The sequence below is a fragment of the Megascapheus bottae genome, chromosome 11 (genome assembly GCF_031878675.1).
Source record: "Megascapheus bottae isolate mThoBot1 chromosome 11, mThoBot2.hap1, whole genome shotgun sequence".
In the NCBI taxonomy this organism is placed as follows: domain Eukaryota; kingdom Metazoa; phylum Chordata; class Mammalia; order Rodentia; family Geomyidae; genus Megascapheus; species Megascapheus bottae.
The window spans coordinates 22,707,263-22,733,319 of NC_143519.1; the positions used below are offsets into that span (position 1 = coordinate 22,707,263).

General features: G+C 40.8%; 2 protein-coding genes across 8 annotated transcripts; one reads left to right on the plus strand and one right to left on the minus strand.

Moving 5' to 3' along the window:
• Positions 1 to 777: 777 nt before the first annotated feature.
• Positions 778 to 15,854, plus strand: Fbxl3 (F-box and leucine rich repeat protein 3). Of its 6 annotated transcripts, none has more exons than XM_090342011.1 (5): positions 778 to 945; positions 4,392 to 4,740; positions 6,434 to 6,556; positions 10,426 to 10,597; positions 13,443 to 15,854. In XM_090342011.1, the coding sequence occupies exons 2-5, from the start codon at positions 4,393 to 4,395 to the stop codon at positions 14,084 to 14,086; spliced, it is 1,287 nt and encodes a 428-aa protein (XP_090198137.1). In that variant the 5' UTR covers positions 778 to 945; position 4,392; the 3' UTR covers positions 14,087 to 15,854. The 6 variants fall into 6 exon arrangements, with proteins under 6 accessions (XP_090198137.1, XP_090198136.1, XP_090198138.1 ...); XM_090342010.1 differs by lacking the exon at positions 778 to 945 and adding an exon at positions 1,015 to 1,097; XM_090342012.1 differs by lacking the exon at positions 778 to 945 and adding an exon at positions 1,045 to 1,127 and having other exon boundaries at positions 4,389 to 4,740.
• Positions 7,522 to 24,845, minus strand: Cln5 (CLN5 lysosomal BMP synthase). Of its 2 annotated transcripts, XM_090342015.1 has the most exons (5): positions 24,641 to 24,845; positions 23,270 to 23,435; positions 21,318 to 21,543; positions 20,154 to 20,243; positions 7,522 to 7,884 (listed from the first exon to the last, which is right to left on the minus strand). In XM_090342015.1, the coding sequence occupies exons 1-5, from the start codon at positions 24,802 to 24,804 to the stop codon at positions 7,685 to 7,687; spliced, it is 846 nt and encodes a 281-aa protein (XP_090198141.1). In that variant the 5' UTR covers positions 24,805 to 24,845; the 3' UTR covers positions 7,522 to 7,684. The 2 variants fall into 2 exon arrangements, with proteins under 2 accessions (XP_090198141.1, XP_090198140.1); XM_090342014.1 differs by lacking the exon at positions 7,522 to 7,884 and having other exon boundaries at positions 18,961 to 20,243.
• Positions 24,846 to 26,057: the final 1,212 nt, after the last annotated feature.

Genomic DNA, 26,057 nt, shown 5'->3' on the forward strand with positions numbered 1-26,057 from the left:
GTTAAGAAAAGTGTCCCAAAACACAAACTAGGAAAAGAAAAAAAAATTATGTATTACCAAGACTCCTTGATTTGTATGAATTTTTCTTTTTCTATCTTTCTTTCTTTTTTTCTTTCTTTCTTCTTTCCTTCCTTCCTTCCTTTCTTCCTTTCTTTTTTTTTTTTGGCCAGTTTTAGGGCTTGAACTAAGGGCCTGCGCTCTACACTCAGTGCCCAGAGCCTCATACAGGCTAGGCAAGCACTCTACCACTAAGCCATATTCCCAGCCCCAACACTTGGGTTTATAGATGGCTTCACGGGAGTTTTGTAATTTAATCTACTTCTTTACACAGTCCATCCTTTGTGTTTTAGAATTTTCTTTTTACAAATGTCAGGATTATGTGTACTTCATAAAGATAGTGTGGATTAGAAAAACAACAAAAAAAAAGTAATAACTAGTAAAAAACAAAAACCAAATCCTTGTAGGAAAGTCTGGAAATCAGGGTCACGGATGCTTGTATGTGTGGAGCTCGTATTTAGCCCCACAAGTTACCCCTCAGGAGCTTCCAGGAGGTGTGTCGCCCATATTCCGCCCCAGAACAAATATTGCACACAAGCCCCGCGCAGCCAGTCTCACCACCCAGACGGAGGGGGCGGGGCCCAGGCCCAGGCGCGCTCCCGCCCGCCCGCCCGCCCAGGCGCGGCCCCGCCCGTCCGGCCCCGCCTCCCGCGCACTCGGCGCCCGCAGGCCCTGGGGCGGCGACGCGCCCTCCCAGGCGCGCGCCCGCGAGCCCCGGGCGCCATTTTGGATTCGGCGTCTGAGCGGTGAGAAGAAGGGGGAACCTACGCGTTGGCCCCGCAGTTCGCTGAGGGAGTCTTTGGCGGCAGCGAGGAGTGCGGGAGCGAGGACGCCGACAGCGCTGGACGGAGGAGAGATTTTTTTTCCGGGGAAGCCTCAACCGCCAAGGTGGAGCCGCGTCGGCGCCCGCCGCGGGACCAGCGTCTCGGATGCGGGCGGAGCGCGGGGGGACGAGGCGGCGGGAGCGCGAAGCGGGGGCCCCGGGAGGCCTCATGTGAGAGCCGCGGGACCAGCCGTCGCCGTCCCCGGAGCTCGGGGAGGTGCGTGGGGGAAGCCGCCCCGGGCAGCAGGTAACGGCGGAGGGGCCGGCGCGGGCCGGGGCGCCGGGCGCGCCGCGGGGGCTCGGGGGGGAGGCGAAGGGGGGCTCCGAGCGCGGGGACTGTCGTGAGCCGCCCCTCCGAAACGCCCGTGGGACGTGGGCGCGGCCCTGACTGAAGACCTTGGAACCTGCTTGGGGGCGTTGCCCCTCCGTGGTGGCGGCTCCAAAACATGTCAACAAGGCGGGGCCCCCCGCGCGCGCGTGCGGGGCGGCTGCGTGCGGCGGCGTCGTGAGCCCCGGGCACCCGCCCAGTGCGGGGCTCTCGGGAGAGCGGGGTGGACGCCCCGTTTCCCCCCCCCCCCCCCCGGGGAGATGTCAGGGGAAAGCCCGTCCCCGGGGGCGGCGCCTCCGGAGGAGACGCCCCCGCCGCGTAGCCCAGTGGAAAACTTGGTCAACTTGTGCTGAGCCGGCCTGGAGTCCGCCGTGGAAGCCGGCAGCCTGTCGGGTGGAGTTGAAGGCAGGGACATCAGGGACATTGCCCAGCCCCGGGCCGGTCTGCACCGCCGGGCTGACAGGAGAGGCTTAGTTTTTCTGTGTTGTTTTAATGGTGTCTTCACTGATTGGCTAAATTGATTTATTTTTTTTTTCTTCCTTGAAAAAGAATGCTAGTTTCCACTATCCCTCATCTGTTTATTTTTTTTTTTAAATGTCAGCCACTCCTAATGATCGGTGACTATTGGCGTTAGCTGTCTCCACCAGACTCTACGTGCCATTCTTGAGACATTTCAGCCAAAGAATGCGTCGTGGAGGTTGATATTACTTAAAATAGCGCATGATTAAATTAATCGGAAACAGGACCTTTAGTGTTAAGTACACATGGTTTTAAAAAGAAATTTCCTGTGTGTGTGGATAAATGTGCCCAAAACAATAAGAAACATCCAGATTAGTGTTCTGTTCAATTAATGATCAAGTTGACAGCTTCCGATTCCCTGAGCTGCTGCTTAAACTGGTCAGTGCTCTTCCCCCCCCCCCCCTCATTAGTTTGTATTTTGGTACTTGGCGGTAATAATCACCAAAAGCCCTTGCTGCCATGGTTGCATTAGTTAGGGCCCTGAAACACTGCAAGAAGTGCAGCCAGTCCAGTGAGCCTGGTTTTAGTGCATCGCATCTATGTGTATTGACCTGTTTGATCCTTACTCAAATATCGAATGTTTCCACTTTGAGACACAAGTGCATTGTTATAAAAATTTTTGTGTGTATGCCTAGTACTAGTGCTTGAACTCAGGGCCTCGGTGCTGTCCCTTACCTTTTTTACTCAGAGATGGTATTTACCATTTAAGCCACACGTCCACTTCTTGTTTTTTACTGGTTAATTGAAGGTGAGAGTCTGGGAGACTTTTACACTGGATTGTTTCCAACCATGATTCTCAGATTTCAGCAGACAGGATTAGAGGCATAAGTCACCTACACCTAGCCTAAATTATTTAACTTTCTGTATAGCAGAGCTACATGTGTAAATAGATTTTATAAAATACAAAAGCATTGGAAGTTTTTGCATAAGTAAATGATAAAATGGCATTTAAAATTATTTTATTTGTATTTGCTTCTGTGCTGCCCCTGAACTTTTTGTTCAAGGCTAGCACACTTACCACTTTGAGCCACAGCTCCATTTCTGGTTTTCTAGTGGTTACTTGCAGGTAAGAGTATCATGGAACTTCCTGCTCAGGCTGGCTTCTTAGGCTGGTTTTGAACCACAGTCCTCAGATCTTGGCCTCCTAGTAGCTAGGATTACAGACTGGAGCCACCAGTGCTCAGCTTAAAATTTTTATTTTTATCAGCATCCTGATAATGAGGTGTAGAAAAAAAAATGAGATTGCTTCATTTTTCTTTTAATTTTTGTATTCTAAAATCAGAAAAGAAATTGGAAACCCATGGTTCACTGACCCATTTGTACTTGCTAAAATTAAAGTAGATCTTCAGGATAAGTTAAAACAGAAAAAAAAAAAAACTAGGTCATAATGACAGTTTAATCTCTACTTTTAGTGGAACATTATTAGAATTTTATGTTAAAATGTGGCACTGTATTTTTTCTCAAGACCTTTTGAACACCAGAAAGTATATATAAGTCCATTTTTTCCATAAAAGTATCCTGTTGCTATCGTCACTGTCATTCTGTTTCCTCCCTTCCTTTCTCCCTGCTCTGTACATTTACATCACCTTACTCATAGTTAAAATTGGGTGCAAGGAGGAATAGACCCTGCTACCTAGCCCAGTGGAATACTTGATCATCTTTTGGTGAGCAGCCTCACACCTGCTTTAGGATCCTTGTTCACCTTTTGGTTGGCAGTCTGTTCATACCTGTGGTGTGCTTCATTGACTTCGATATTCCACAGCATTTCTAAACTAGAGTTCAACAGTCCTTTCAAAAGCCCTAATATTTGATTCCTCATAAGAACCCTCAGTCTAAATATCCCATATTACAAACTGAGGCACAGGAAAGTCTTGTAATTTGCTCAAAGCAACATAGCCATTAAGAAGTAGAGTAGGATTTAGATCCAAGACCAAGTAAAGATTGTCTCTCAAAGAAATAAACTGAAGGTAGTAAGGATATACAGAAAATTAATGTGTAGTAATCTTTCAGAAACATACAGTGGGGAAAATGTATGATGAGAAGAGAAGCCCTATTGCTAGACCAGACAATGCCTACTCAGAGCTGGGTGTTTGCTTTTTTTTTTTTTTTCTGTTACTAGGGGTCAAACCCAGGGTCTAGAGCATCCTAAGCAATATTTTGCCTCTGTACTACACTTCCAGGCTAGGTATATTTGAATTAAGCAGCAGTTAGTCATTTCTGTCAGCAGCACATATCCCAGGCTATTCAGTGTGGAAAATAGTTGGGTGCTTAATTCATACCCTCTGTGGGGGTTCTTGCAGAATATGGTCTGTTTTGAATTCAAGAACCCATCAGGAATTTTTAAATGATTTTACTAAACCTTTAGAAAGTATAGCTGTAGTTTCCTTGTATATTCATTTTGGTTGACTGTAACTTTTAAGGTTTAAAAGCTTAGTTTTTGAAGTGTAAATACTTAAAAAATTAAAACAACAAAAGAAACATCTACCAGAAATGTATAGTTGCTCTCCAATGATATTTTAAGATTTTGTTTTGATAATTCTTAAAATCACTGGTTCAGTTCTTGGTACATAGTTGTATTTAAATATATAAATATATATCCAGTTACAGAAAAATGAATTTAGTTTTATTTCTATTAGAATGAAAATGGTTCATTTTTCTAAGTAGGATGAAACGAGGAGGAAGAGATAGTGATCATAATTCTTCTGAAGAAAGTACTACAGAGAAATCAAAGAAACTGAGGACTACAAATGAGCATTCTCAGACTTGTGATTGGGGCAATCTCCTTCAGGACATTATTCTCCAAGTATTTAAGTATTTGCCTCTTCTTGACCGGGCTCATGCCTCACAAGTTTGCCGCAACTGGAATCAGGTATTTCACATGCCTGACTTGTGGAGGTGTTTTGAATTTGAACTGAATCAACCAGCTACATCTTATCTAAAAGCTACACATCCAGAGCTGATTAAACAGATAATTAAAAGACACTCAAACCATCTACAATATGTCAGCTTCAAGGTAATACTTTAAAATCTTCTTTTAAGAAATAAATCAGTTTTAGTGTTTTTGATCTCACTGATAAAAGATTTTTAATTTGATAGGTAGCATAAAAATATTTACAAGGTTTAGTTTGATATGTTTTAGAGATAAATAGAAAAGGATGCATGGAAACTGCTGCTTTTCTTTGCTGGAAGGGACAAATAGGAACTGAGAAAATGTTGAGGTAAAAGTGAGATGGCCTTTTGAGATATCTAGAATAATTTAAGAAATTATAACTGTGTGTGTCCGTGTATGAATACAGAGGCTTTAATGTATTTTAGAAACATTGAAATATGGGCATGCTTACTGAATCTCTATTGAGATAAGCATCACTTTTAAGCAAACCAGGTGATAATGTTTAAAAATGACAGCATATATAATCTGTAACCCAGACCTTCAGAAAGCTAAGGCCAGCATGGGCTGGGCTATATAGCAGAGACTTTTTCTTAGATAAAATAAAACAATTTTTTAATCACCAAAGAAAAATAAGATATAGGCAGAGTGAGATTTAAGCAATGGTTCTTAGCATAAAGATTCATATCAAAACTAAACACTCATCTTTTCAAGCATGCCATTTCCTTCTTAGGTGGAACTTGTTTCCAAGGAGAAGATAATACTTGGTAATGGAAATGGTTGAATAGCTTGTGGCCATGTTACCAAATGCATTACAAAAGCATTTTGGACATTACCGAGATGAGTGAATTGCCAAACATAGCCTCACCCACCCCCAAAAAGAAAAGAAAGCCAAGTTAAATTTGAGTTTCATATACTTTTTAATAGAGTATTAGCCTAGAACAGTGGTTCTCAAACTTGATGTGTGATGTGCAGTGGAATCACCTTCAGGGCATATAAAGACAAAAGTTATTGGGACCCACTCTGAAAATTTCTGATTCACATGGTCTGAGTGAATATAAGACTTTGTGCATCTTAAGTTCTTCTGTAAATTTGTTGTTGCTAGGCCAGAGAACACACATTAAGAACCACTAGTGCAAAGAAACCTAATTGTAATATAAATTAGTATATTAGTTTTTACCCAGTTATTGGCTGTAAGATTTTTAATTCAGGGAACAGCTAACTTTTTAGAACTCCTAGAAATTTGGGGAATGTATTTTGTTTCTTTGTTTGTTTAAATTTCTTTGACCATATTTCCTCTTTCTAGTAGTATTTTGGCAGAGGAATGTGTAATGTGATAGCAGAGCTCCCTAAAAAATTGTTTTTTGTTTCAGTTTTGTACTTAGTGAACATTGTTACTTTGCTAAATTCTTTCCATTAAAAAATTTAATGGAGTCCAAATTGTGGTTTGGCTAAACATTGAGTAGTCATTAATTTTTAGTGCTTTGAAATGTTTTACATATGCACTATATTTGTATCTGTTGTTTGGTCTACCTAATAAAATTATTTTTCAAAGACTATAGATTGATTTATTCCCTTAGTTTATACAGTTTGGAATGTCATCAACGTTATTATATAATAGTGATAACCATTCTGAAAATTGCACTTGTAATTTCTCAGGAGCATTTAAATCTGAAGTTGTAGGACACAGGACAATTAAAACAATCAGTGTTCTTTAAGTATAATGGAGTGAACAAATACCATTTTTGCTTTTGTAAAGTGAAGATATACACAAAGAAATGTAAATATGTGCATGAGTAAAGATGTATTCTTTTCTAAGGTGGATAGCAGCAAAGAATCAGCTGAAGCAGCTTGTGATATATTATCACAACTTGTGAATTGCTCTTTAAAAACCCTTGGACTTATTTCAACTGCTCGGCCAAGCTTTATGGATTTACCAAAGGTATCTGCTCATTTTGTTTTATTAGCTGTTACTGAGAAATCCAGTGAAAGCCTAAATGTTACTTTTCTAGACAATGAAAGTTTAAGAAAAGTAGCATGTGTACTGGAAAGCCAGTTACTATGAGAATGTTACCATATAATATTTTCAAAATAATTTTTAAAATCTCTTTGCATCTTCATTGGTAAGGTTAAAGAGAAAATTGATTTTCAGATTTTCTAGAAAGGGCTAAGAAAGTTAAAACAGAACAAACATTAGAAAAAAAGAAGAGTAAATACTCCTTTTTAGCTTGCAGAGCAGATTGATTCGTATGGTTAAAATCAAAGAAAAGAGGCCAGGAATGCTTACCTAGCATGCATGAAGACCCAGGTTCGATTCCTCTGTACCACATACAGAGAAAAGCTTGAAGTGGTGCTGTGGCTCAAGTGGTAGAGCTCTAGCCTTGAGAAAGCTCAAGGACAGTGTCCATGCCCTGAGCTTAAGCCCCAGGACTCCCCCCCACCCCCCGAAAAAAAAATTGAAAAAAAGTAGAGCATACCGATATTGAGGGCTGATGTGGGCTACTAAAATAAACTTCTAGCAAGTGTTTTGTAAATATTTATTTTTTATTGTTTACCTAGTCCTGGGGCTCAAGGCTAGTGCTATGCTACTTGAGCTACAGCACCACTTCCAGCTTTTTCTGTGTATGTGGTACCAGGGAATCAAACCTGGGTCTTCTTGTGTGCTAGGCGAGCACTCTACCACTAGACCAAATTCCCAGCCCCTTGGCTTTAGTTTGTAATTTAAAGAATATATATTTTGTGAAGAATTAACTACTAAATTCTCACGTATGTTCTAACATCCTTTATGTAATTGGAAATAGTCTTAACTCTTAACAACTTATTCTCTCTATCTCTTTAAAGAATTTATTAACGTTGATTTTTACATCATATTTTAAATGACAAGTTTAACATACAAGTGTTCAAGGAGGGAATCTCTATTTACAATCACTGGGACTTAGTATTTAGAACTTAATCACAATTAGGCTAAGGGTTTGTATGTCATAGAAACATATTAATTTATGAAATAAAACATTATGTCTACAGAGTCACAGGTTTTTATGTCTATATCTTTTTTTTTTTTTTTTTTGTGCTAGTCCTGGGGCTTGAACTCCGGGCTTGTGCACTGTCCTTGGATTTTTCTCAAGGCTAATGCTCTACCACTTGAGGCACAGCACCACTTCTGGCTTTTTTCTGTGTATGTGGTACTGAGGAATCGAACTTGAGGCTTCATGTGTGCTCGGCAAGCACTTACTACTAGGCCACGCTCCCAGCCCCTTAACAGCTTCTCTCCTAAAGTAGAAAAATGAAAATTAAATAGTTGTAGAAGTAATGTATATATATAAACATGTATGTAATATATACATACATAGTATTTATGTATATGCAAAGAGTAGCTAATGAAGATTAGACAATAATTCAAAGCTTTTTTTAGAGTATACCTCAAGCCCAAAATACAAACAATTTAAAAAATATCAAATACTTACTAGTATGACTCAGAAAGTATTATAAATTTGTATATAATAATGGATATTTCAGTTGAATAGCAATACCACAATATCATCAGTTTTTTTTTTCAAAAGTCTTTACTTTTAAAAGTTTCATTAATAACAATGTAGGTTTTGGGGGGGGGATGTTGGGGTGGGGGTATGGGGTTGGTCATGGAGCTTGAACTCTGGGCCTGGGCACTGTCCCTGAGCTCTTCAGCTCAAGGCTACCACCCTACCCCTTGAGTCACAGAACCACTTCCAACTCTGTTGATTTTGAGATCAAAATATTTTCCTCATAGAAGGGAAACAGGCAAGAAAATCTGCTTGTTTTAACATTTTAAGATTCTAAATTACGTTGGTTTTCAGACTTAATTGTGCATGATTTTTGGTTTACTAGTGTAAACTGAGGGTGATTCCAACTCTTACTCCCTCAGATAGTCCAGGTAATTTCAATCATAATGCTCTTAAGAAAGTGAATTACATGATACAGGACCATCTTCAAGTGTCATTGGAAGGCAGTGTTCTGAATTGATATTCTGTGTGACTATCATAATTAAATACATGTATTCATGTGTGAGCTAATGTAAAATAGAGTATTAAAAGTATATGGAACATTTTTGTCTTATTTGGAGTTGCTGTACTACCATGTGTAATACTAATTTGGGAAATTTTTGATGCAGCTTGGACTGCTTTATTACATAGGCCTAGTAGGATGCTTAACTTTTTCTTTTATGGCTTTTTTAGTAATGATTGAAATAAGATATTGCTATCTTGGCTAACCTAAGAGAATGGGAAAAAAGTAAAAGACAAGTACTTGACCATAGCCAAATTGGGACAGTGGGAAATAAGTCAATGATGCAGGCATTGGAGCATGTTTGGAGCATGTTATACTATAAAACAAATCAGTTGCACAATATATTGAAGATTTTGAAATGAAAATATTAGAATGTTAACATTAGGCTATTCGTTAAAATTTCAGTGGTTAATCAATTATCAGTTACTTAGTCACAATGGGATAAAAGTAAATTAGTATGATCATTTTCTTTTTTTTTTTTTTTTTTTGGCCAGTCCTGGGCCTTGAACTCAAGTCCTTGAGCTTGGCAAGGTTAGTGCTCTACGACTTGAGCCATAGCATCACTTCTGGCTTTTTCTATGTATGTGGTACCAAGGAATTAACCCCAGGGCTTCTTGCATGTCAGGCAAGCACTCTGTACCAATAGACCACACTCTCGGCCCAGTACAATCATTTTCTTGTCTGTTAATCTGTCCTCATTCTTTGCTGCTGTTGTATGGATAGGTGGAGAATAATCTTAGCTCTGTACAGACATGTGCTAGCCTTTTTTTCCTTCCTCAAATTCTTTGCTCACTGGTTGTAGCTTATCTTGATTTTCATTCAAAGTTACATCCTTAAAATATTATTTTTTTTTGCCAGTCCTGGGCTTGAACTCAGGGCCTGAGCACTGGCCTTGGGCTTTCTCAAGGCTAGAACTCTACCACTTGAGCCACAGCACCACTTCCCAGCTTTTTTCTATGTATGTGGTACCAAGAAATTGAACCCCGGTCTTCGTGCATGCTAGGCAAGCACTCTACCACTAGACCAAATTCACGGCCCACTTAAAATATTCTTAATGCCTGTTTCCCTAGAATGTGTCTGTTAATTCTGTATCCAATAGGTGCTTAAATACATATGATAGATTGAAGGATATTTTAATCATTGGTGTATTTGTAGACAAGGTATATTTAGATTAAGTAGAACACTTGCAGAGATTGCAATTTTACATGTCTTCAGAGAAATTCAAATTTGGAATTTTATTTAAATACGATTTTACCTTTTTTATAATCCGCTTTTATATAAGCTTTCATGTTTCAAATGAGCCATAGCTTTTGAGTTGATTGGTTTAGTCATTTTTAGTGATTGTTTCAGTAGTTACTGCTATTTTAGTGGTCATTCTTGGTTGGTTCTGTTTATGTTTTTTTCAGGGCAACGCAATACTGGGATTTGAACTCAGAGTCTTATGCTTACTAGGAAGCCTACAACTTGAGCCACACCTAGAGTATAGTTTCCAGACATGGTAAAGTGTCGAGAGATTCTTAATCTGAATTGGAGCATTCCAGTGATTTAAGTGACATCCTGAAAATTGAAGTTAATTTTTCTCCCACAAGCAAATGGGGCTCATCTCAGAGATGGTAGTGACCTTTTTTGCCATACTTCATTAACAGTGCAGGATGTTATTTAACAGTTTTGAAATTTATCACCAGAATTCAAATGAAACTGGGAACCCTTTATTTCTAAAAAATTTATTTCAAAAAATTGACACAGTATTTTCATGTTTTTGCTTTCCAGTCTCACTTTATCTCTGCACTGACAGTTGTGTTTGTAAACTCCAAATCCCTGTCCTCGCTTAAGATAGATGATACCCCAGTGGACGATCCATCCCTCAAAGTGCTGGTGGCCAACAACAGCGACACGCTCAAGTTGCTAAAAATGAGCAGCTGTCCTCATGTTTCTCCAGCAGGTATGTTATTGGTTTTTTTGTTTTTCCAGACACATTTTAATAAAATACATTGACTTGTTTATCAGATCTTTAATAGTTGTGTTAACTTGCAGATTCGTTAGCACTGTTTCATCTCTTGTGCTGAAAGACATTTTTATCACAATACAGTATAGTAAAATTTATTGTGTTAGAAGCCTAGACCCTGACTTTCAACTTGATTTCCAGTTATTTTATTTGGCACATGTAAGAAGGTCAGCAACTGGGGGTGGGGCAACCTGGGGCATGTTGTAAAGGAAACACCCAGGAAGAGTACACGGTCCTAGGGTTATTCCTACTGTTGCCAGTAGACTGTTGGTTCATGTGTTCCACTTGGAAAGAAATTATAAATAGGTAAAGGGTAACTCTCTTAAGAGCTAGCAGTTCTGAAATTTGAATGCCTATGGCTCTCAGCTCCTAGTGTCAGAAGCTCTTCTCATGATTCCTCCAGCAGCCAGAGCTAGTTCCTCTCTGAAGCTCTACTTCTGCCGTGTTCTGGCTGCTCTCCATCCATAGTTGTTAGCCCACATTTTAGTATTACCAGCTTAGCCTGTTCTACTCAAAAAGAACTCTTGGCTAGGCATAGTCAGTCAAAAGAAAGTGACTTACGTATAGCCATGGAAATAGTATATGACAGAGGCTTCCCACAAGACTGGCTTCTGAAATTGATACATTATTTAAAGGGAAGGACAGCATGAGGTCATCTTTAAGTTTTGCCTCCAGATAAAATAGGATTTTCTAAGTGGGGCTATGGCTGAGGGGGTAGGGCAGTAGCCTTGAGCTGAAGAGCTCAGGGACAGCACCCAAGCCCAAAGTTCAAGCCCCATGACCTACCAAAAAAAAAAAAAGGATTTTTTTTCTCTCCATATTTTTGAGTCAGAGCAGTTACATAATTGCTTTTCTTCTCACTGTATTGGGGTAGAAGGGTTATGTTTAAGTACTTATGTTTTACAAGGTAATGTTTTCCTAAGTTGAATTTGGGGAATCTGACTCAAGTAGCTCCTTCCAGCTTGTCTAACATAGAATTTTCTTATTACTACATTATTCAGTTTGATATTAAGTTGCAGGTGGTTTATATTGAAAATTTGAGTGTAAAATATTTTCACACTACATTCTACTACTTCATTACTAACTCTCACAGTTGACATCTCTCTCTTAGTTGAATTATTTGGCAAACCTCACTAGGTGCCTTGCTATAACGAAAGCTTAGCTATCTCTTGAATGGAGATTATTTGCTTATTCTCCTAAATATTTCACAAAGGATTCTGTATGATGGCACTGACTAGATCTAATAGAGTTTGCAGTTTCTTTCTGCCATGTTTAGTGATCACTGACAATATATTGGCCTTGTCAGTTATTTCCTGTGACCTTGGTCACATTCTGCTGTCTATGGCATAGGTGTGCTTTCAAGAGTACATTATAGCCTCATTGACCTCCACCTAGCTCTTAGTCTTGTTTACTCACATGCAGCTTTTACTTGAGCCTTTTGGAACTATAGTCATTAATTTTAACATTTTGTTCATGGTCAGTATACTGTTCTGGGTAAAATACTTAAAAAAAACTTTTTTTAACTTCTTTGCTGACTGCAGTCAGACCTCAAAATTCAACTGAAGTGTGTTTGCATAGCACTGAATGTAGCTTTACCACATTGTATAAAAACTTTGGAGTCTTCTTAGTCCTTGTGTGGGTGGTATAAGGTTTAAATTCAGGACCTTGCATTAGCTGGGCTGGTACTCTACTTTGCTGGTTGAGTTTGAGTTTGGGTCTCACTTCCTGCTAGGTGTGAAGAGGAAAGTAGATGAGCACAGGAGTATTCGCTCCCTCTCCCCCTTCTCCTCCCTTTGTTTCTCCTCCCTCCTGGCTCTCCCTCCCTTATCTTCCCCTTTCCTTTTCTCTCCATTTTCTCCTCCTCTCAAACCGTCCCCTTCTTTCCCCTCAGTAAGTCAGGGGTGGTGACACAAGCTTTAGATCCTAGATGTGTGGGAGCCAAAGATAGGATTGTGGTCTTGAAACTGGCCCTGGGCAAAATTTCCATCCTCCTGAAAAAAAAGGGGGTTGCTAGGGGCCTGGCTTAGGTAATAGAGCACTTGCCATTTCAGAGTTCTTACTCTAGTATTGCTGCAAATAGGCAAGAAATAAGGCGCCAATACTTTCCTTACTGTGATAAATCTTACTTGTTTGTAGTATTTTTAAGATGGCAGTTTCTAATAAATGATTTTCTGACATGATAAATGGACTTCATTAGGATTTATAGTTGGTTTTTTCTTCTTGGCTGGTTACAGGGCTTCAACTTGGGGTCCTGGGCACTCTTTTTGCTCAAGGCGACTTTGAGCAACAGTGCAAGTCACTTGGTGACACGAGCCACCAACACCAGGCATAGTTTCAATCTTTTATAGTGAAAGTGATTTAAAACATTTGTGATTCACCTTCTGTTAATTTAATATCATAACTGAATCAAAGTACATACTTGTATTTGTCTTTTGTGCCAGTTCTGGGACTTGAACTCAAGAGCCTGGACATTGTCCCTGAGCTTTTTTGCTCAAAGCTAGTGCTCTTCACTTAAGCCACAACTACACTTCTGGCTTTTGGTAGTTAATAGAAGATAAGATTTTCACATATTTTCCTGCCTGGTCTGGCTTTGAACTGTTATCCTCAAATCTTAGCTTCCTGAGTAGCTAGGATTACAGGTATGAGAGCCACTGGCACCTTATCTATATTGCATTATTGTATGAAAAGAGAAGTACTGCAAAATTTTGTGAGGGATGCACTTACAGTTTTGAATAGATTGATTTGTGCAGAAGCTTATGAGTTTTTTTTTTTTTCTTCCAAGGTATCCTTTGTGTGGCTGATCAGTGTCATGGCTTACGAGAACTAGCCTTGAACTACCACTTATTAAGTGATGAGTTGCTACTTGCTCTATCTTCAGAAAAACATGTTCGCTTAGAACATCTGCGCATCGATGTGGTCAGTGAGAACCCTGGACAGACACACTTCCATAGTATTCAGAAGAGCAGCTGGGATGCTTTCATCAAACATTCACCCAAAGTTAATTTAGTGATGTATTTTTTCTTATACGAGGAAGAATTTGACCCATTCTTTCGTTACGAAATACCTGCCACTCATCTTTACTTTGGGAGATCAGTAAGCAAAGATGTACTAGGCCGAGTGGGAATGACATGTCCTAGACTAGTTGAACTAGTAGTGTGTGCTAATGGATTACGACCCCTCGATGAAGAGTTAATTCGCATTGCAGAACGTTGCAAAAACTTGTCAGCTATTGGACTGGGGGAATGTGAGGTGTCATGTAGTGCCTTTGTTGAGTTTGTGAAGATGTGCGGCGGCCGCCTGTCTCAGTTATCCATCATGGAAGAAGTATTAATTCCTGACCAAAAGTATAGCTTGGAGCAGATTCACTGGGAAGTTTCCAAGCATCTTGGTAGGGTATGGTTTCCAGACATGATGCCCACTTGGTAAGGACCTCGTGATGTAGAGCATAATGAATAGCACCTTAATGTCAGCAGATGTATTATAGAGTAAAAGTTTACTTGCTATAGTTCGAATATACTATTCTTTTGTAGCACAGAAATTTGATATGTTAAGTATACTGGTAGGCTTGTTGGAAAACCTACAAATCAGTTGTGGTCAGAAAACTTCATCTGTTTCTTTAGCCTAATAGCAATCAAGTCTGAAAAAAATTTTTTAAGTGTGGTTTTGTATTTGAAAATAATAACCAGTTACAAAGATTAAACAGTTCATAATCTGAAGGAAACAAAAGATATATATTATAATATCTTAGAAGTGAGTACCAGTGGGTTTTCTGAAATGTTCTCTATGCATTTTTTTTAAAATGTAAACTTGATATTTTAGGGTCTTCAGTTATAAATACACCTGTTATAAGGTGTTTAATATAGCTCAGGAAAGTGAGCATTTTGTGAGAAAAACTTAGCTTATATTGTATCTATTGGAAAAGATTAGTTGAATGTTTTCAAATGTTATACAATTATTTAAAAAGTACAGAGGTTTATATAGCTAATTGGAACCTTTAGAAAACTTACATTACACAGTGGTTATTAAAGGATAGTATGGAGCCAAGGTCAAGTTAAGAGAAAGTAAATGGAATAAGAGGCAGTATTTAGCTCTGTACAAACAGTTAGGTTTCCTATGTAATCTGCTAAACCATGTAAGTTCTTTTCTGTGATCTGTTACTATGTATGACACTTGATGCATTGTCTGTAAAGTAAGGAATGCCTAACCAGTTTTTATGTTTTATCTTCGTTTAAACTAGTTAAGTATTACATATTAATTGAAATTAAAATCTTACCTACTTAAAAAAAGCCAAATTGAGATAATTAAAGTTAGAACTTTAAAATGTTTATAAATTGTTTCTATGAAGGACTAGTCTCCAGTGAACTTTAGTGATGGCTTATTTTGGAATTAGTTATAAAAATAGAACTTCTTAAAAAAGGCCAAAAAAAATTGAGCACCTGTATAGGTCATCATAAACAGAAAATTAAAATGAGGTTGAAGTTTTTAGTCATATTTTTGAGTCAGTATGGCATAGTGAATTGGAAAATTTTAATAGAAAATATCTACAGCTTTGTGATTAAATTGGCTCAAACAAATGTATTATTTAAGGTAAGTACCGTTTTGTATTACCCTCATAAGTCTGTACATACAAAGTACTAATAAGTTTTGGGTTATAGTTAGGTTGTTATTTTTTTTTAGAGGTTATATGTAATTTGGATCTCAGAACTAGTACTAGTAGATAGTACTCTTTTAAGGGAAATTAGAAGTGTGCAGGTTTTGGGGTTTTTTTTGTTGGTCGTGGGGCTTGAACCCTGGGCCTGGGCATTGTCCCTGAGCTCTTCAGCTCAAGGCTACCTTCCTACCCCTGCAATCACAGAGCCACTTCGTTTTCTAGTGGTTAATTGGAGATAAAGAGTCTCATGGATTTTAGTGCCTGGGCTGGCTTTGAACCATGATCCTTATATCTCAGCCTCCTGAGTAGCTAGGAAAATAAATGATTTTAATGTATTCCAGTGGAATATATTAATGCTTGATATGGCGCTTTTCAGTAGTGTAACATTTAGAAAAGATCTTGGTAATTAAGTGAAAGCCAACAATCATAAAATAGATGACCTTCCTAACAATAGGAATTGCCAGACTCCTGTGGTTCATGCATAAACCTAGCTGTTGAGGAGACCTGGAGGCTTGAGTTTCAAAGCTGGTCTTGGTAGAAAAGTCTGAATGAGTCCCATCTTTTATTAAGCAGCAGCTTACGGGACTGGAGCCATGACTCCAGGCAGAGCACCAGCTGTGAGCAATCAAACTGAATGAATGTGAGGCACTAGAGTTCAAGACCCTGTACTGGCACCCAAAAAAAGTTAAAAAGGAAAATGAAAAAAGAAAACACAAGGTCATAATAGTTTTGTATACATGGCTTATGCTTTTCAAAAGTGATGGCATATTCTACCTTTCAGCTATACAGAAATGAGTAAAAGGCTGCACTTGAAAATTACATGCAGTTATATTCTCCCTTACTAAATACTAAATTTTATGAAGAAATACTTGTACTAGTGAATTTTTTTGAACAAGCTTGGAAATGGATTTGACAGTACATATAATCACTTCTAACCAAAGTTTATTTGAAAATTTACTTTTTGTACAAATTGAATTATATAATGCTTGAAATTCTTGTCACTTTATAAACAAAATACATAGCACTTAATGTTTATACTGTAAAATACATGTAAAATTGCTTTTATCATTTGAGAATAAAGATAGTTACTTTAGCATTGTTGCATTATTATAATCTTAAATACCTAACCGTCTATTCTTACTTTAAAACTAGTTAAACTTAAAAATCAATAGTTTTTGTTTAGAATCTGTATTTGGATATAATGTATAAGCTGTGGTGGGCTGGTTTCTTTGAAGAAAGACTGGGCACTTGGGCGCTATTCTTGAAATAAGCTCTGATGCCTATAAAATTTACCATGAAATATATATTTTCTAAAATTATATGCAGAAAATGAGTAAAAATAACAGGACCGGACACCAGTGCCGACACTGTACTCCTATCTATTCAGGAGGCTGAGATTTGGAAACTTGAGATTCAGAAGCAGTCTGAGCAGAAAAGTCTGAGAGATGACATCCCAATTATCCAGCAAGGAAAAAAAAAAAAAAATTCAGGAGGTTGAGATCCAAAAGTCCTGGTTCATCAATGTCCAGCAGGCTTGGTTTTGAGATTGGGGTTTCAGTAACTTGCCCAGGTTGCTCTCAAATTGAGACTCTTCTCTTGTTTGCTTCCTGAATAGCTGGGGTTATAAGCATGTACCACCACAACCAACTCTTTCTGAATTTGGAAAAGTAGTTCATATTCATTGAGGGTTCCAAGAGATAGTTTTATCTTTTGACATTTTAGATGACACACTTCATGGCTGTACTTACTTTTCAGTGTATAGCCATTTATTGTAAAGCCCCAATATTCAAACTTTCACAAAAAAATGGTTTCTTTAGAGGAAAACTGTATACATTTATATTCAAAGCTAACAGAATCACATTTTGAAACTTACACAGTAACTCAAAGAGCAGCAACATGTAATTAGCAAATTCCTACCTTAGGTTTGGTTGGGTTTCCCAGTTACTATTTGAAAGCTTGCTTTTAATTCATCATTACTTTCTTTTGAAATAGGCTTGACAGACTTGATAAATTTTTAGAAATGTTTACTGAGTGCTATGTATCTGTTACAGCCACCCAAACTTCAGTTAATATTCTCAAAAACAATTAGAATACCTGAAATGGCTTTTAAAACAATTCAGAATCTTTCTCTAAGTTCCAGGTTACACATGTCTTCATTTTATTTGGTATGTAATTAAGTTCTGTGACTTTCAATTCACACAAACTTAGTATAACAATCTTGTCAGTTATAGAAATCCGGAGTCATTTCAAGAATCTGGTAAAAGTTCATGTTAGGCAGATTTAGGTACTAATGTGTAAAGATCCATTTCGTGTGACATTCTGAAGACCCTTCAGCAGGTTAAGGAGGGAACATTAATGTTGGCAGGCAGGCTGACTGGAGGGTAGTGAAGCAAAGTTCTCCCTGCATCTTTGAGGAGACTGTCATGGCAGCAGAAGAATGGTGTAGTACTGTGCTGCTCAAGCTATGTTCTTACTGAGTTTGTATTTTAGTGGTATTTTTTGGAAAAAATGAGAGCGAAATAATAACTAAGACAACCTGGGCGCCATGGCTCACACCTATAATCCTAGCTACCCAGGAGGCTGAGATCTGAGGATTGTGTTTCAGAGCCAGCCCAGGCACTAAAGAACATAAAACTCTTATCTCCAATTAACCTCTAGAAATCTCCAATTAACCTCTAGGAAGTGGAGCCGTAGCTCTAGGCTCATGGTGTAGGGCAGTAGCCTTGAGCTGAAGAGTTCAGGGACAGCGCCTAGGCCCAGAGTTCAAGCCCCATGACCCACCAAAAAAAAAAAAAAATGCAAGCCCTGGCCTTTTAAAAAACTTAGATTCAAACTGCCTTTAAGTTTCTAGATGCTTCTTGTCAGAATCTTCAGAAATGGGTAACGTGTGGGGGACAGGTGCTGGCCAATGGGCCAAGAAAGCCGTGCATCATCCATTTCAGTCAGCAGAACCTGGGAGAAAACCCTGACTCCACTATTAATAACTGGGTAGCCATGGAAAGATCACTTGACCTTACTAAGTGCCAATTGATTGGGTCAGGCAAATAACATCTATGGTTAGGCTTTTTATAAGCACTCAATGATTGTGCTAACCTCTTAGAAAACACTCAAACATGACTGACCTAAAGCTGAAAAATAAGCCCATTTACATATTAAGTGGTTCTCTCTGATCTCCACTGCATCCTTTTCCTAATACATTCCACAAAGAGGAAAATGTACATTCTGTTTACAAAATACAGAGCCCTGGGAGTTTGTTTGGCCCTAAAGCAAGCACAGGGACATAAGAGATCTCTGACAAAAACCTGTCCCCCTCTAGGATGTGCCCCACTGTGCTGGTCCTGTGTGTGTGAGGGGATCAGAAGTACTACACACACTCAACCATGAGTGTATGGTCAGCTCAAAGTCTACTACATTACAAAACCCAGGAAAAGCTACAATAATCTATATAGGGCAAGCTCAAGGAGGACACTTAATTCTTTGATTAATCAGTCCCAAAGCGTTAGTATTTTCACCTTCCTATACAAACAAATGTGACTTCGATCCTGTCAAAAATCCTGAGAGGTGAATTATTTGAAGGAAACTAAAGGATATAACTTTCAAATAGAAAAAAAGAAAAGCCAGTTCTCAGCAACTTCTAAAGTGCTAGTCATACATTTCACTCTTTAATCTGCATTTGCTACATTATAAAGCACAACCCCGGCTCCAGTGTCCAAAAGAATTAAAATCATGTGAATGGAACAAACATGCACAACTTCACCTGGTCCCAAAGTCCCAACAGCTGTAACAGTGCCCGTGAGGTTTGCCTAGAAAACTGCCATGCAGGTTATTCTGAACGGCAACCCTCAAGTGATGGGCTGTACATAGATGGGAGACTGGGGTTAAAGTAGGGAGAGGGCAGGGAGGAGTGGCCACAGGGAACTAGACTTGATCTCAGAGAAAAGTTGTGCTGGTCATCTAGGTAGCACAGGTGCTGAGCTAGACTTGGGGGAGGACATAGGCGGTCCTGCATGGAAAACAAAAGGGGAGTGGGGAGTCTATGTGCACACTGGCACAGAGAAGAGCAGCCCTTTTCTCGGGCAAACCTCCAAAAAGCACTTAAATGAAGATACAACTGCCCATCAAAGTAGTTTCCACCATGCAAATATTAGTACCAAAAACGCTCCCTTTCGGATAAGAACCATCTTACTCCATGTTAACAAGAGCATGGAAACTGAAATCTAGATCACTGTGTGTGCTCACTTTGTTCCATATAAAGTTTTAGCTTCTTCCCATAAGAAAAGTCCTGAATTATTATATGAAGCAATTTTACCAAAGTACATTTTTCCCTTTCTGCCCCAAGGATCCACAGTGTAAAATTATTCCTGAAAAACTGGTGCTGGTGGCTGGAGGAAGAAGAGCAGTAGAATTAAATTTTTTCTTAAAATCTTGAATCTTTTGTATTTTATGTGTTAGGTAAAGGGATTTCTTCATATGTTATCTTAATAAAAGGGAATTTCATAGGTAAAAACCAATATTCAAAATTGTAAAATAAGTAGAACTGTCTGTGCATCACCACTGAATCAAAAATTTGCAAGAGACTCCAGAGAAATTCTTTCATTGACAAATGTGGTTTGAATGGGTAGTAAAACCTCTTTATGACTGAAGCAAGAGTCTTGTTTCCTGTTGGCCCAAAAATAGATGTTTCATTTCCCAAATAAGTAGGTTCGCCACTGTAAAGAAATATTCTTGTATAGTTGGTTTCTACCTTCTTGAATTTTGCTCCAAGCTCGGCCAGCTTCTCATATGTCCTTAACACAAATTTTGAACAATCATAGGATTCAAACCATGTTTCTACCCCTTTACCTGGGCTGGCTTGGACAGTCCATGTCTCATAATAAATCCCTGTTTCATTGTCCTGTTTCACCCACTTTGCCATTTTGTTAAATGTGTTTCCTAGTTTAAAAAGAACAACAACAACAAAAAACATGTAAACATCAAAGACAGTTATGTTAATTTTAAGTCAAATGTTCTGACCTGATTAAGACTATGGATCCACATAAATAAGATATAGCTTTTCATCTCCAAACCTGCATCTCCCAACAGGAATCTAAATTCAGACATTATTTTTTAAAGTCTATTCTTCAAGGCCTTGCTGAATTATAAACACTGGATATAATAAAGAAAAATACTTCGTGCCACTATGATCATCTAAACTATAGTCAAAGTGAGGTTAAATAAATGTAACAGGTTTTTTTTTGTTTTGTTTTTTGTTTTTGTCAATCTTGGGGCTGAACTCTGGACCTAGGCACTGTCCCTGAGTTTGTCAGCTCAAAGTTAGTCCTCTACAACTTTGAGCCACAGTGCCACTTCTGGTTTTCTGATGGTTAACTGCAGATAACGGTCTCACAGACTTGCCTGCCCAGGCTGGCTTTGAACCCTTAATCCTTAGATCTCAGTATCTCAGTCTCCTGAGTAACTGGGATTACAGGTGAGAGCCAGCAGTGCCCAGCATAATTACAATATTTTTAAGAGAAAAATAATTTAGCATTAGTAAAGAAAATCATATTTAGTACATATTTTAATCAGGTACTGATGAATTTCATTTCCCAATTCTACTTAGAAAGTCCAATTTAGGACCGGGAGTTTGGCCTAGTGGTAGAGTGCTAGCCTAGCATGCATGAATACCCAGGTTCGATTCCTTGGTACCACATACATAGAAAAGAAGATGCAAGTGTTGCTGTGGCTCAAGTGGTAGACCTTTAGCTTTGAGAAAGCCCAAGGACAGTGCTCAGGCCCTGACTTCAAGCCACAGAACTGACAAAAAAAAAAAAGTCCAATTTTACAAAGCACTTTCTTAAGCTCATTTTTACTATAGAGCAACAGATAAGCTCCTTGTCACCCATGTAGCCAGAACATTCTAAACCTTAAGTCTAAATTGTAGAACAGGACTGAATTGTCTCAACAGAAGCAACTTCTTCCTCTGGAGATGAAGCTACCCTGAAACACTGTCCCATTTTTGAAACTTACCTGATATTGTTGCTACAAGGGTTAACGTCCCATTTTCCTTCCAGTGGATATCGTCAATTCCTTCAAAAAAGCAGGCAGCTCCCTGATTACACCAGAATGGAGCATCCATTTCTGGTCTGAGGTGAGGAAACGTACAGTTGCCAAGTTGGAAAAGTTCATACCATTCCATTGTATAGTTCTTGCCAGTTAATGTACTCCTGAACCCAATGGCATCATGCATAATTTTCTGTATAGAGATAAAACAGTAATTCTGGGTCAGGTTACCAGACGGGAGAAAACATGCTATACCACACACGTGTGTGTTAATCAGCTGTTCCTCTCATGTGTCCTGGCCCCTCAGACTCCAGGCTCTCATCCTCTCTGGTTCTAGTCATTGCAGCTCATCCCACAGCTGGGATAAGTGCTATGTGCGAGCACTCATGATTTTCTTACAGCTTAGAATAAATGTGAGAGACTTCCATCACAGTCTCAGGAAGGAACTCAGCCCACCCCATGTCACAGTTGGGCAAAACTGGAGAAGTGCCTCCAACACAGTGGGGGCCTGTAACCAAGAAGTGATTCCTTCCTGTCCCACCCCTTCTTCTGAGCCCCTCTTCTCATTTCCCTGGGGTCAGAGTTATAATAATAAAAGAGATTAAATCAAGTATGTTTGTTGTGTATATATATATACACACATATGCACACTTACTTATACACATAAACATGTGTATACACATATGTACAATTTTTTGAGGCAGGTTCTTGCTTTATAGCTCAGGCTGCCCAAGAACTTGAGATCTCCCTGCCCAGAGTCCCGGGTGCTGAGATTACAGTTATGTGTCCCCATATCCAGTCTGTTCTAACTTTTTCTGAAAGTATATTTCACAAATGATTCATACAAGTCAGAAAAGATAAACCAATTTAAAACTGGGCTAGGATTAGATTAGTATACACCCCAAACAGCAATAAATATGAAAAGCATTAAACATTATCAGGAAAATGTAAAGTATAGCCATAGTGAAATATCATACATCTGTCTACTAGAATGGCTAAAACTTTTAAAAAGTCAACAGATATGGAAGATATGGAAATAACTGGAATTCCCTTACACTCATAAAGTGGGGATTCATTAGTACAACTTCCTCAGAAAACCGAAGTTAAAGACCTATCCTATGCTCTTATCAATTCTCCTGGGTTTCATACATTAGAAATGTTATGCCCTCTAAAAGGAATATGCAATAATGTGCAGACCAGTATTGCTATGATTATTATTCTGCAATTCTGGGGTTGGACCTCAGGGCCACACCCACCATCCAGCAATAGTTGTATAGGTAAAACCTGAGAAGGCTGTATAGCTCAGTGATAAATTTCCAAGACTTTCAGAGGCCTTTGGGTTCCATCCCCAGCACCAAAAATAAAAGCAGACATAATCCAAATATGTATCCACAAAAAGAGCTAAATTCCTCAATAAATATAAGGTAAAAAATGAAACTATCAAACACAGTATGTTGAATCACACAAATGAAATGCTGATAAATCAGTACATTATTCCATTTGTATAACTTCACAATGGAAACGAATCTACAATGGTGTTAGAAGTCAGAATAATCGGGTTTGAAGACGTGGCTCGGTTGGTGGAGTTCTAGTCAATGAGCAAAAGCATCAGATACTGAGTTCAAACTTGGTCTCAGATCAAAGAGAAGAAGTCAGAATAACCTTTGGTGGAGACTGCCTGACAGAAGCAGAAGAGAAGGAAAGGAAATGTGGAGCTAGGGATATAAGCAGGCAAGTTAGAATGCCAGCAATCTCATGCACTTGGCTCTAACTACTTTTCAAGTACCATTTAAAAAATGCTAAGAAGTACAACACTAGGTGTAATCTAAATGGAGCCATTTGAGTGATAACTTCCTGAAATCAACTTAATAACACATCAGTAAAGTGGTCAAACTTACAACATCAAGATGCATCCTTACCAAGTGACCCAGAAGGTTTCCATATTTAAATTCCCAAACTGGGGTCTGCAGTCGGAAGACTTCAATGACATCACTGCCCTTCATAATGGGGATGGGTGAGCTGGTGGGACAGAAGGTGTACTTTGCTTGGCAGTAAGGATCTGGCTCCGGCCGGAAGGAAAAGCGTCTAATAGGACAGACAACCCATCAAATTACATTCTAAGGAGAAGTGGTTCTTTGCACACACGTTAAGGATTTCAGGTTTTCATATCAGCAGCTTCTTTAGGGAAAATGAAGTTTACATCCTAGTGAATACATATGAGCATTTTGTTTTCTTGTGAACACACCTCCAAATTTTCTGTAATGACAAATGTGACAGTGCATTCTACATTTACTGAAGAATTAACCAATATTCAATCGGCTAATGTCCACGATGTGTAGGGCCTTCCTGGGAAGGAGGAAAACAAAAATTCCAATGCTGTCCTCTTCCTTATAGAGCCTGTGGTGGGGACTGGGAAGATAAGTGTATCACGGGGTATGCTGTGCAAAGGAGGAAGGAAGCAAAATCCTATGACATGAAGAAAGCAGAAGTAGTGCCTAGGGTGGAAGAGGCCACAGACCAATGAGGAAGGACCTAGCCTAGGTTTTAATTACTTATAAAGGCTAGAACAGAAAAGGAGGGAAAACATTAAATATTATATTTGAAGAGTGTTCAGCAGCGATGGAAAACTAAAATTTGGGTTTCAAAGCTGAAGTGGAGAGGGTAGAGGTAGAGGGGAGGCTGTCACTGAGAAGCGTAAACAGCTCAGAGTTTTGCTTTGGAAGGGAGTAGGTGACTGCAAGAACTGCAGAAAGAAGCCACCGAGCAAGATGAGAGCAGGCTATGGCTGCAATCAGACGCACCGACGCCATCTATGCCTGACACGGAGGAAAAAAAGAATAAGAAGTGTCTTCTATCCACTAAGAGCCTATTTACAAACCTCACATACTTGCCTCATTTAACTAAATGGATGCAGGGTTCAAGCCCACGTACGGAGTGACCTCGGGGGATGTGCTCGAGGAGGCCACCCACCGGTGCCCCTTGCGCGGCTGGGTTCTGACCCGGAGCCGCGGGCCATAGGGTGGGGCCTGGACTTCTCAGGGCCTTCGCCTGCCTTCCAGCTCATCTCCCTCGCGCCCAGTCGTCGAAGGCTCGGTCAACACCAGGTCGCACGCCAGGGCCGGTTTTGATGGGGGAGGGGGGGTCCCCGCGCCGCCTCCGCGTGCCCGGGACTCCGTCGCCGGCCGCGGGCCCGCGCACAGCTCCTAAGTCCCGACCCCCCCGCCCCCCCCCCCCGCCACTCAACCTGGCCGTGCGCGCCGCCGTGCGTGCCCCCGTGCCGCCGTACTCACTTATAAGGCACGGGCCAGTGACGTCGGGCGCCTCCTCCGCCCGACGCCGGAGCTACCGCCAGCCACAGCAGCAGCAAATCCCAACGCCGAAGCGCGCGACCCGCTGACGCGCGCGCGCCGCGCTGGCCTCCGGTCCCCGATCCGACGTTCTTCACCGGCTCCATGCACGGCTTTCGGTGCTTCCGCCACCTCCAGAGCCTAGCGACGGCAGACTCTCCGCCAGCGCAGCGTGCGCGCACCCGCGACTTCCCACTCCCGCCGCCGTGCCCGGCGCGCCACCGCGCGTCGGAGTCGTCCCCGCGTTCGTGACGCCTGCGAGCGCGTGACCTCGCTCCTCCCCGGCGCCGTGCGCGCGCCCGCCCCGCCCCGGCGCCGTGCGCGCGACCCCGATCTACCGGTGCAGCTGCGAGGCCTGCTAACTTGGCGGCTTGGGCCTGGCTCGAGGCAAGTGCCTGGCGGGGACGGGTATGTGCGGCCTCCGCCGGGCACCCTCTTCGACGCCCCGACACCGAAAGTGCAGTTCGAGAGAGGAGGGTTTATTATGGGTGGGAAAGAGCAGACCTCCAGCAGGCCAAGCTGGAGTCTGGTGCAGCAAGAGGCCCTATGGTGGGAGGAGAGATCACACGGGGGGAGAGGTGTGGCCACAGCTGCAGTGGAGGTGACCTCAGAGGATGGGGGAAACACCCCAGTCTCAGGGACCTCCCACTGTCCCCCAGCCTTGCCTGGGGCCGGGGTTACCAGGGATGGGTGGGGACTTCTAGGGTGCAGGGGAAGAGAGCCAAGGGGGAAGGGGCCATTTCTTCCAGGTGGACCCAACGTACTGGAATAAGCAAGGTGTCTTCTGCGGTCAGAGGTGACCACCACAACACCACTGGGTGTGTGTAGGGGCAGGACCCGAGAGCCTTTTCCTTAAGTGGGTGTCAATCAGTCTTCCCTACAGACACATGAGAGGAAGGGAAGGAGGGAAGAAAGGAAGGGAGGGCGGGAGGGAGGGAGGGCTCTTTTCCACATGTCCCAGCAGGCTGCAAGTTGTGGGGAAATTCAGAAAAGGCCAACACCCACGTGTCTAAGGCTAATTTGGACGAATCCCTGAGTTCTCCACATACTAACCATTCACTGAAAATAACCCAAATCAACCTGGCTTCCTCAAAACCCCACCCAAGGGAAGGCATCCGAGCCAGGAAAGCCCCAATGCAGTATCTGATTCAAAGAGCACCTGTAAGATTCCATGTGGACCCACCCTGGAACATAGCTTCCAGACTCCTCCTGAGGGTCAGTGCTCCAAAGTCAAAGTCTTTCAAGGTACGGTTGGCTAGAATGCCAGGATGGAGCTTGTCATCCTGATCTTGACTTCTCAGCTACAAAAAAAGAAATCAGTTTGACACTGGTGGAACCTACCTCTTGGTTCTGATGGCTC

Excerpts from the sequence above, each read along its gene's own strand:
- Fbxl3 (XM_090342008.1), top strand. The coding sequence starts at position 2,059 with ATGATCAAGTTGACAGCTTCCGATTCCCTGAGCTGCTGCTTAAACTG. Across the intron at positions 2,106-4,388 it reads CTGAGCTGCTGCTTAAACTG|TAGGATGAAACGAGGAGGAA; the intron begins GTCAGTGCTCTT and ends CATTTTTCTAAG. Across the intron at positions 6,557-10,425 it reads GCTTTATGGATTTACCAAAG|TCTCACTTTATCTCTGCACT; the intron begins GTATCTGCTCAT and ends TTTGCTTTCCAG.
- Cln5 (XM_090342014.1), bottom strand. The coding sequence starts at position 24,804 with ATGGAGCCGGTGAAGAACGTCGGATCGGGGACCGGAGGCCAGCGCGGC. Across the intron at positions 23,436-24,640 it reads CACTGGCCCGTGCCTTATAA|ACGCTTTTCCTTCCGGCCGG; the intron begins GTGAGTACGGCG and ends CTGTCCTATTAG. Across the intron at positions 20,244-21,317 it reads CCTTGTAGCAACAATATCAG|GAAACACATTTAACAAAATG; the intron begins GTAAGTTTCAAA and ends TTTTTAAACTAG.